The sequence below is a fragment of the Primulina tabacum genome, chromosome 15, assembly GCF_025594145.1.
Source record: "Primulina tabacum isolate GXHZ01 chromosome 15, ASM2559414v2, whole genome shotgun sequence".
Classification (NCBI taxonomy): Eukaryota; Viridiplantae; Streptophyta; class Magnoliopsida; order Lamiales; family Gesneriaceae; genus Primulina; species Primulina tabacum.
This window is the reverse complement of record NC_134564.1, coordinates 26,029,379-26,041,361: the sequence shown is the minus strand read 5'-3', so window position 1 is coordinate 26,041,361 and position 11,983 is coordinate 26,029,379. Positions and strand designations below refer to the sequence as shown.

At 34.6% G+C, this 11,983-nt stretch overlaps 1 protein-coding gene across 1 annotated transcript; it reads left to right on the top strand.

Annotated features, from left to right (window-relative positions):
• The first annotated feature begins 3,938 nt into the window (after positions 1-3,938).
• Positions 3,939-8,922, top strand: LOC142527297 (uncharacterized). Its single transcript, XM_075632063.1, has 5 exons — positions 3,939-4,608; positions 5,786-5,822; positions 6,092-6,328; positions 6,462-6,509; positions 8,194-8,922. The coding sequence occupies exons 1-5, from the start codon at positions 4,289-4,291 to the stop codon at positions 8,662-8,664; spliced, it is 1,113 nt and encodes a 370-aa protein (XP_075488178.1). The 5' UTR covers positions 3,939-4,288; the 3' UTR covers positions 8,665-8,922.
• The last annotated feature ends 3,061 nt before the right edge of the window (positions 8,923-11,983 follow it).

The following is an 11,983-nucleotide window of genomic DNA, read 5'->3' as shown; positions in this document are numbered from 1 at the left end:
AGACTCTTACCAACATCCCAAGGAGTGATTTGAACCATGGCTAAGGGCCCTAGGCCAGCCACAATCCGCGTCATACCATAACTTAACCGAAACTCCAACCGAGAACCAACGTGCATGCGTGTGTAGTGATGTACTTTGATCGTTGTCTTGTGTCGTTCCAGTGGCCATTTGTTTGACCATGGCACGATCTAGACATCTAGGGACATGGTATGAACCGTGGCTAAGGGCCATAGGCCAACCAAGATCCACACTAACCCAACCAACTCGAAATACATGTGCTGAAAAATGGAAGGGGCCGAAGGGTATAGGGGGCTGTTTTGATGTTTTGATTAAAAACCGATGAGCCATGGACCAAGCCACCAAAAGGGCGACTTAGTCACGTCTTAGACATGCTAGGGGAGTGATCCAACCATGGCTAAGAGCCCTTAGGGCAGCCAAGATCAGATCCAACCCCTTGACATAAAAACTGAAATTTTCGAACACATGAGAAGCAGTGGGAAAGTTGCTGTCATTCTGAATTTCCAGCGAGCATGGGGTTAAACCAATGGACAAACGTGGTCCTAATGCATCCTATTACATGTATATAGGTCGCCTTGGGAGCCTGGAATCAAACCAATCACCTGAAACAACAAAACTCAGAAAAACGTGAAGCTTGTCATGAAAGGGCCGAAATCTGCATGCATTATTTTCTGGAAATTCTATGATGTATTTCGGTTTTTGCATGATAAAACATGATCATGTACTGAAAAATAATTGATAATATGACTTGATTGAGGTTTGAAAGAAATCTAGACATGCCTGGTTTTGTTTCGAAAGAAAACGAACGAAACGACGATGACGCGGCACGGAGGAGGTGGAGGAGCGCTTCTTTCCTTTCCTCTTTTACTCGATTTTTCTCCCTTCTCTTAGCTATGAGTCCCACGGTTTTCCTCTCTCAAAAACACTCTGAATTTCGTGACTAAGGGAGGGGATAAGATGGTTAGGGGAGTGAGGGAGATGGGTGCAAAATATAGGGAAAGAATCAAGACCAAGTCTCCATTTTTTTGAATTTTGAATTTGAATTGCTATCAAATGATCTCTTGGGTGATTCTAGAGTATAGTGGCTGATTTCTCTCTTGTTTCTAGACTAGGATATGTCCACTAATTAATTACATGGTGCTCCCAAAAATCCTAGATTTATCCTACTAATTACATGCAAAGAAACGGTCAAAGTTGATGAGTTGGCAATTGAATCCTCTAGTAACCAAGGGGTGGTCGAAATCTACTAATAATATGAATGTGGAGTGTTGTTTATTTACTAGATTAATAACTCTAAAAAGCCTCACTAATCCCTTAATTAATTTATTGAATAAATCCTTAATTAAGTAACTCAAATGAGCTTATTTTCTACTCACCTCAAGTTGCATAAATAAATCCCCAAATCTCCTTATTAACTTAAATTAACTTACTTGCTATCTAAATTAACTTCTGGAAATATTTCTCAAATCCTAAATTCTGTCTCAAAACTCCAACTCCAGTCCGGCCTCACTGAAATAATTGAAATGATAAAAATCAAACCACTGCAATGAAATAATAAAATAATTAATTTCAAACAAATGCATTTAAAATAATCATGCAATGAAGTCAACTAAATTTTTAAAAATCTAAAATTATGCATGGCTTATACGTCTACTGATTTACGGGTTCTACACTGAGCTTCTTTGCAAATAGACTCCTCTTCCGTGACTACCATTGCTACATCAGACGTAGTCTTGGTTCCTTTATTCATGGCTACGATTTGAGTTGTAAATGCAGAAACTTGGGCGGTAAGAGATGTAATAGGCTCCACAGCATATACCCATGCAGTTTTCTTTGCTCCAGATCTTTCACTAGGCCACTGATAACTATTGATTGTCATATGCTCCAGTAAATCATAAGCATGTTCCGAAAATTTAGCAAAAAATGTACCACCCGCAGCTGCATTTAATGTGGTTATTGACTGCCCATTCAAACCATTATAAAACAGCTCTATTTGTACTCAATCTTCGAAACCATGGTTCAGACCCTTCCTCAAGACCATTATAAAACAGATCTATTCGTTGGTATTGATATCTTACATTTCAGTAACATATAACGGTAATCGACAAATTACTTTTAAAATACTAGTGACATATATCATTTTCTAATCAAAATATAATCATTTATTATATTATATATTATTCATCGTCTTGTTTACGAATTTATCAATTGACTTATTATAAAGATAATAAATATAAGTTACCCGAACCAAAATATAGCTCAATTCAATCTTATTCAAATTTAACAAAATTTTAAAAAATTTATAAATAATATTCAAACCATCATTCATATTTGAAATATCCGAGAGTCAAGTATGATAATGAGTGGTGTGAGTACGAGAAGCAAGCCTTTCTTTATCTCATTATGAAGAACGAAAATGTCCTCTTTTATTACATTATAATTAATAGACTTGTACTATCCACGACAGACAGCGAGTGTGACATGCTGACCCCCCACGATTTTTATTCAAAACTATCAATTTCCAATTTCCCAATTTTTCGTAAACCAAATGCTTCCAAAAATTTCAATTAAAGGCCTCATTTTGTTTAATTAATTAATTATTATTTATGTACTTAAATATTCAGCATGATTTGGACAAGCCCACCAGAAACCCACGTGGTATTATTATTATTATTATTATTATTATTATTATTATTATTTAAATGACCATAAAGGTAACAAGGAAATAATGGCACAAGTTGAGGACTAAAGAAAATTGTTTTAATATGTGATCTTTTTTCTATCATATTTTTACGAAGGTTAATTTTATATGTTGGAGAACTGAAGATCAAATTTTTTCCTTATTATCGGAAGAGAAGTACTATTAAAATAACTAAGTTTCATAAATAAATTACTAAAACGTAAAAGATATATTTATGAAAAAGAGATATCTTGTTCAGTGGTATGAACTCTCACCCACGTCAAATCAGGGATATTTTGTTTTTCAACTTTGGTCAACTATTTATTTAAAAAAATGACCTCATCAAGTGCATATGAAGGTTATTTTGCAAATTTTCCACCTACGATCACCATTACATGAAAATCCATTATGAATTGTTTTGATACAACCTGAAGGCGTTCGACAGAATGATGCATTTGGATTGGAATGGGTGTATGCGCTGGTGGACAACATGCGGAATCCCAAATTGGTTAATGTTAGAGTAGGGAGTGAAATACAACAGTCTGTTAATCTTATTTGGCAACCACCTCTGCCTCATCAAAGGGATGATCTGTGGAGCTCATGCCTAAGCTATTAGGCATCCGAGTACTGTACATGGTGCAAAGCTGTTTGCAATTCGATGTGGAATGGACTTATGTTTGAAGCTTGGTCTCTCCAACTTCTATATTTATTTGGATCACTCTTAACTCAAACCAGATTATGAACTCGGTGCTATATGTGTTTTGGCTTTGGAAATCATTCCTCACATGTATTAAATTTCTCCCTATCATTCGAAGATGAACACTTTAGTGACATATATATGTTATGAGAGTAGGTCTCTTGTGAGACGGTCTCACGAATCTTTATCTGTGATAGAGGTTAACTCTACCGATATTCACAATAAAAGGTAATACTCTTAGCATAAAAAGAAATATTTTTTCATGGATTACCCAAATAAAATATCCGTCTCACAAAATACGACCCGTGAGACCGTCTCACACAAGTTTTTGCTATGTTATAATATTGAAGTTTTAGTTTAATCTCTTCGGTAATATATATATTAGACATTAATGATGGAATCATAAATACAAGATTCCTACTTTATGATAATTTTAGAAAAAAATGTATCTTTATAAAAAAAAAGTATATATATATTTTAAAATTTCTTGTTTCTGAGTGCATCCGTGCACTCCCCCCATCTTCGCTCAGCCACACTACACGAAAACACGCAACACCATAAAACCAAACAGCCATACGATTCGATGATCTCATCTCTTACACAGATTTAGCCCCAACACACACAATCCTCTCTCTCTCACACACACCCACCCCCCAATACCCATCCACAAACAAAGAAAAGCACGACGCCCACGGCCCCACCTCGTTCATCCTCCCTTAACCAACCCACATTACTCCATTTAACTCGCCAAACACACACGCATGCATTCATGAATCTAATCTTTACACACTCCAGTCATCAACTCGATTTCTGGTGGTTGTCACCGATATTCTTATTCTTACAAGAGGAGGAGTGATTTTGCGGCTATTTTTTTTTTCTCTCTTTTGTTGAAAATGGGGTGCTTAGTTTCTCAGATGGCTTCGAAATTTGCGTTCTTCCCACCAAAGCCACCCACTTACCAGGTCAAGAAAAGGGACGGCGGAAAACTGGTGGCTGTGTCGACGGCGTCGTGTTTGCCCATAGCCATTGATGATTCTTCGCTCGATGTGTTGTGTATTCAGACGAAAAGGGGTAACAAGATTGTAGCTTTCTATTTGAGGAATCCTTACGCTAGGCTTACGGTTCTGTACTCTCATGGAAATGCTGCTGATCTTGGCCAGCTCTATGACTTATTTGTTCAGCTTAAAGCTAATCTTAGAGTTAATCTAATCGGGTCTGTCATTCTCTCTTCTTTTTTTCCCTTCTTTTTTGTTTTCTGGGTTCCTGTATATTGGAAAAATTAGAGATCTTTGGACCCAAGTGTCTTATTTTTTTTTTTTACTTGCAAAATAAATACGTGGGTTTCTTGCCGATTCGTAGGTTTCCGGATAGGTAGTTTAAATTTATTTATAAAGGTTATTTTTTTTTTAAATATACAGCCTATTGGGTTGTTCCTTTTTCCTTTATTCGGTTTTCTGATATGATTTCTAGTTTGTTTAAGATGATTCCAGAGTAATCTGGATCAATCTTGTTTTTGATGTGTTGAAAATTTTTGCTGTACAAAATACTGTTTTTACCTCTATTTCGGCAGTGTAAATCACCCACACTATAGAAGTGGATACATAAAATCGTCATGAGTTGGTAAAGGTCCCCTAATTCAGAGACATGCATTCTTAAGGTTCCCTTGGTTTCTTTCGGGTGAAAAGGTTTCCAAATTTCCATGTTCGAGATTCTATGTTTCTTGTTCTCATGTTATAGGCTCAGATCTGTGATCTTGTATATTGATTGTATTCAAAACTGTGGCAATCCAGCCTAAGCATTTTGTAAATTTCAGTAACTTCAAGAATATGAAGATTGTTCAATGGATATTTCATTTTTACAACTATATAGAGTCTCAGAGAGTAATAATTTTATATTGTTGCCAGTCATTTTCCAACCATATAATTTCCTTTTCAGATTGTTTGAAAGCTATTGGTTTTGGATATGTCTGTGGTGACTCACTCATTAAATGTTAGAAAGATTTTACACTATTTTTTGCTTTCTCTGGGAGGGAGGGGTTGAGTTGGCAGTGACATTTATCTCTACTTTCATGCTACTCTGCCCATGTGCATTTGATTGCCCATGTGCATTTAATGGTTTTTTAGTCAGATACTATGACTTTTAAAACTTAAATCCGGCACAGTCGTGTCCTATTCATAGCTATTGAGAATATTGAGCTTGAAGTTTTTGGTGTATAGGCCACTTATTTTCGTATTAATTTGTCTGTATCATGATTTGGACTTGTATATTTGTTATTTCTTGAGCTCTTGGGTGAGAGAGGTGATTAATACACCATTAGTGGAATGAGTTTTTCGAAAATTTAATTCTTCGGCCAATTTATAATATCACTCCATTTTGTTTCTATTATGCAGGTATGACTACTCTGGTTATGGAGCTTCTACTGGTAAGGTAAACTTCGAGCTACCAGGATCATGTCAATCTATATTTAACTTTTCATATGACAAATTTTAGCTTGTCTTTTATCATTTTTAAAGTACAAAAAAGAAAAAGAGGATCCATGGGTTCTTGCTCACACGACACATATTGAAGCAAATTTCTGCATATACTGATTTTTAGGTGATGGTTGATATTTGATTTCGATAAAAAATTCCTAGTTTAACATCTTTCTTTCTTGGCTTACATATCAATTCATCATTAAAATTCTGGAATGTTTCCAGCCAAGCGAATATGATACATATGCGGACATTGAAGCTGTATACGAGTGCCTTCAAACTGAATTTGGGATTAGCCAAGAAGATTTAATTTTATATGGGCAATCTGTTGGAAGTGGCCCCACATTGCACTTAGCTGCTAAATTGCCGAGGTTGAGAGGCGTTGTTCTGCATAGTGCCATTCTTTCTGGTCTTCGTGTGCTGTGTCATGTGAATTTCTCACTCTGCTGTGATATTTATAAGGTCAGCGGAGATAACTTTTTGAGAGATAAATAATGTACTCTATAGGTTCTAATAACATAATTAACTCTGAATTAGAGCTCTGAAAGTTCTAGTTATTTTCTTTTTAAGCTGGTGACTTTATCTTTAAATACAGAATATAAACAAAATTCAGAAGGTGAAATGTCCTGTTCTCGTCATACATGTAAGTGCTACTGCCATTTACAAGCATTTGAATTGAAGTTTCAATCACTCGTTAATACTTTCGGCAATGAATCTTATGATATATACTAGTGTTGACACTTGACACATTCATCCATATATGGTATTCATAAAGATACAAGTATGTGACATTTTTTAGAGGTTGATAGAAGCCGATATTTCATTTACAGTGCATTCTGAATGTAGAATTTCCGTAATTAAGAATCTCTGTAAGAAGAAATTCTGTAGTGTTACTACTCAGGTGCAAAACCTGCGGAAAAAAATCTTGCACAGTTTTTTTCCGTGTAAAAGGAGAGAAATATTCAGGTTTCCAAATTGTCATCATTTGCTGTGCAAACTACAAATTTTGCCAATAAAAATTATATGATAGTTTTTTGTCTCTCTCCTCCCTTTTATCTTTTCATGAATGTGTACTTGAAGTTATGAAAGGATGTTTCCTTTATCACATCATGACTTCATCAATATATATTCTCTTTGTCGAATTTTGAATGATAGATATGTAGTGAACCGATAATGCAAGCCAACAACATAGTATTTATGGGGTTTGGGCATAAAGGCCTTTATATATGAGACAATGCTTAGAGGGCTATGAGTCATAGTCTATGACTCATTATCAATCTCTCTTAATTAAATTATAATGATCAACTATTTATGTAGGTGTATGACGGTAAATATGGTGGGAAACGTTTTCTGTGGCCATACAATCTTACAAATATAATATCTGGTATCAAAATACGTTCTTCGATTTCTAACACTCTTAAGGTTCAGCAGGTTATATTTTGGTATCGCTTTTGTTACACCGGTGAAACTGGAATTTGTTGCATTTTAGTTCCTGTTGTATGGTTATTTCTTTCATCTTCAAGATGATTTCATTTGAATTTGCTCTTTTGCTCAAAAGAATGATCCAAGAAAATTTGTGAACTGTGGTACTCCTAGAAGTCTTTGTTATAATATTAGAATATAATTTTTGAGGGTGTTTGATGGAACGAAGAAATAGCAGTTACAATGCTACAAAACAAAAAAAGTTCTTTGAATACTTTACAGTTTCAGTAGAAATCCGAGTACTAATATTTAGGTCCAATAGACGATTACATGATTCACACTTTAGATATTATGAACTGATACCTTCGTCTATATGAGATACCAATTTTTGATAAAAATACTGGAGTTTCATCCTGCCATACCACGTTGGTTTTGTCTCTATGAATTCTTGTCTGCTTCTATGTTCTCGAGGATGGTAAATACAATAGGTTTATTAAAGGTGCTAGGTGTACACGTGCCTTGGAGCTTAGGCTCAAAACAGAACCCCTTTGTAGTAACTCAAACCAAGGATTATGTTTTACAGTGGAGATGTATGGGAAAAAAAGTTGTATAGCATCTGATATTTATTTTAAAATGAAACAAATACTTTATAGGCATAATAAAGTATGAACGGTTGGAAAGCAATAATTACCTTTGGTAGGAGAGCAATCGAACTGTGACGTGTGCGCTGATGTGAGATTGAAAAGATTGAGTTGTTTGATTACCGCTATCTATAGATTTTGATAAAGATTTTGATAAAGACAAACACTCGATCTTACAATTGATATAATAGTCATTCTCAAAATTCTGATTCCACCATTGACTACTCTGGCTTGTGTAATGGTATTCTGTTACGCAATTTACAGGGAACAGAGGATGATGTGGTAAATTGGCTCCACGGCAATGGTTTATGGAAAATGGCCAAGGAACCGTATGAGCCCTTGTGGATTAAGGGAGGTGGACACTGCAACCTCGAGCTTTATCCAGATTACATCCGGCACCTTTGCAGATTCATTCAAGAAATGGAGAACATAACCACTGCAGTCCGACTCAAAAAGATTCGTCAATCACTTCGTTTGCACAGAAAGACTCATAAATGCTGTAAAATTAGAGTAAGACGTCCCAAATGCCCCCAGTGTCCAAATCTTAAATGCACAGATTGTTGCTGGTGGCGGCCTAAATGTCCAAACTGGCAGCCAAAGTTCACAATATGGCGACCGAAGTGCCCCGAGTGTCTCAAACCAAGCTGCACAAGATGTACATGTCAGTGCATGAAATGCACTTGCGGCTTGACATTGTGCTCGTGTTTGTGCGGAGCTAAATGTTCATGCTGCTGATACGGAATGGTGGGTATACGACGAGATTCAGATTAAGAGTAAGAATTGTTTGATTTTTGTACAGATTGGTGGAAACTTGGAGATGATCCTTGAAATGATGTTTGAGTAGTTTGTGACATTGACTAGTTTTAGGATTTTGAATCATTGTACAATGCCATTTCTGCTTGCTTTTATAGTGCTGGTTACTTTTTTCAACTTTCATGCATTATTATTGAAAGGAAGCTTTCTTGCTTTATTTAAGGTGCAATGATTTGTTGATGGCCACTTAATAGCAATGAACAAAATTTCAGTTTAATCGATCAAATCAAATTACTTTGAGAAGTTCGGTATTTTTTTTTTTTAAAAAAAAAAAACAGTTAAAGCGGTTCGATTTCGGTTTTGGATTTGAAAAATCAGTTGAACCGGTTCAGATTTTTGCTAAAAATAAAATAAATTATCTGGGTTGAATTATGAATTTCGTTTGGACCTTGTCTTTAAATTTGGGTATGACCCACACTTGATGATAAGGGAGAAAACCCACAAGTTTCATCCACCTGCTATATCGTCCAATAAATAGTATATATTGTATAATAAAAAAATTAAAATGCTTTAATTTAAATAAAATTATAACATATTGAGTAGGTCTCTTATGAAATGATCTCACGGATCTTTACTTGTGAGACGGGTAAACCTTACCGATATTCACAATAAAAAGTAATACCCTTAGCATAAAAAGTAATATTTTTTCATTGATGACTTAAATAAGAGATCCGTCTCACAAAATATGACCCGTGAGGGCGTTGCACACAAGTTTTTGCCTAAAATATTTAGGCTTTCTGTTAAAATTAAAGATTTTTAGATTTTTTTTAAAAACATTGGTTATTCCGATCGATTTTTTATCGATTCGTTTTGTTTGATTTAAATACGAAAAATCCGTCGGTTGGGTTGGTCGAAAAATAATTTTGGTTTGTTTAGTTCGGTTTTAACCAATTGCTTACCCTAGCACTTAATCATGTTTAAGTGGAAGCAAAATAATTTTGAATTTGTATTTGATATGGATTAAAAGTTACTAAATTTGAAATTTTTACTTCGTTATGTATGTTTGGTTGAAATTGAAGGAGAAAAAAGTCATTTATAGATTTAATTTCATATTCGAAAATAAAGGGATGTGAATTATTTTTTGATTAAAATTAAAATAATGATTTGTAAACGAAAAAAAGTGCATTATTTTACATATTAAGATTAAGAATGTGAAAATAAAATATAATTTTGGAAAATAATTTTTTCATGTTTTTATATTTCAATTTCCAACAAGTCAAAGGTTTTGCAACAATTTTCATTATTTAATAAATGAAATCTAATCATATCCTTTCCACATATCAAATCTGTCACATTTCTCGCTTTACCATACATATGAAATATAATGGTAGTTATGAATAAATATTTCATCAAATCCCATGATTTAATGTTATGGTTTTATCAATCAGATATTTAATAGTCGTTGTGAGTGTTGTAGAACAATAGCAATCTTGATTTTGATTCTGGCAAAAGTTGTTAAAAAATTTCATAATGTATGCAATTCATATACTAGATAGCAAATCGATTCAGCCGATTGGATTGAGATATTGTCACGTCCCGTGATCGGTGTCAGGAGACATCCGACGTTTCACAATCAAATAATTTCTAAATAACAAGCCTCAAAAGTACAAAATTTCTGAACCATTCTATTTATTATTAAATAGAAAACATTGTCTTTACAACCATGAAATAATGATAGAATGTTTTACAGCAGCAAAATGTAAAACATTAATTATGACGCAGAAACATACAACTTGAAATAAACTGATAACGAAAATCGAAAATGAAAATTAAACTTTGACTGTGGTCTTCTCTTTCTTTACCATCCTCAAAACTGAGTTTATTCATCATCCTTCTAATTGATCTTCATTTTTATCTGAGAGGAGGGTGAGTGATGGAATCGGTTGTGGGCACCTGCGAGGGTAATTCAAACACAATATTCTCAATGAGCTGCAATAGTTTGTGTTCTAAGAATGTAACACCGATGAATTAAATTGATTTTGGTTTTAAACCAAGTGAAAAATATTCGAAGTAATCTTTCGTTAAGAAAGCTGATCAGTTTAAAGCTTTTAGCTTGTGTCAACTGAATAACTGTAATAAGAGGGATCAGTTCTTGCTTATATCAGTTCAGTTATGGTGAGAACTGAACTGATATCAGCTCGAATTGATCAAATCAGTTTAAAACAATAGTTAAACAGTTAAATACACAAAATATGTTTGTGGATGTTTGGAGACTTCAACTGCTCCTACGTCAACCCTTCTATCTCCTTAGGTAGGAACCACTAATAGACTGAAGGCCGCACCTCTATGTCAGCACATTTGTTGAAAACCAGACTCTAAATTCTGGAGTTTGACAAACTGATCAACCAGCTGATACGCGCGATTATATTCAGCAACTGGACTTAACAACTGAAATCAGCTGATCTAATAAAGAAAACTGATCAGTTGGAAACCAATCAGTTGATACATTCAGCCGTATGCTTTTAAGCTAAGCATCCTTCAACTGAACATGTCTCGGAAAAGAACACTCAACCGACAAAGAGACATAGAAGACTGCAACTGAATATGAAACGCCGCACTTCAATCAATACAACTTAGAACAACGCATTTCGGCTAAAGCAGTTAAGACGCCGCATTACAATAAATGAAACAAACAATGCCCAAGAAATAATGAAGTGGCAATCAACGGATACAAAGATTCAAATATATCTCAAGTTACCGTTGGAAGGGAAGCTTATAAATATGACAGAAGAGCAGCTGAATAAAAAAGAAGATCATTCCATTCAAAGTTTGCTGTTATTCTGCCAAAATCTTAGCTCACTCTTACTTGATTTATTCGTAGCAGTCAAGGCTACAATTTGAACTCACTAGCACTTTGAAATAATCGTTAAATTCGATAGTGCTAAGATCAGTTACGCACTGAGAACATTTTGTAATACTAAGAGTTTCAGTTTTTGGCAGTGATAAGTCCAAATTGAAGTGGGTCAGTACAAATCTTGTATTCGATCAAAGTCTTTTAGTGGAAATCATATCCTTGAGATAGAAGGGATGACGTATGAGTGATTGAAATCTCCGAACATCCAGAAACAATCTTTGTGTATTTTATTTTCGTATTCTATCTTTCAGTCAGTTACTTTCCGCAACTACTTTAGTTTAAATGATTGTCATTGACCAACAAAATTCCGAGAATCAGTTTTTCACCAAACTGAACTCAAAATTCGAAAATATCAGTTTTAATTGTGAGTGTTTATTCAACCCCCCT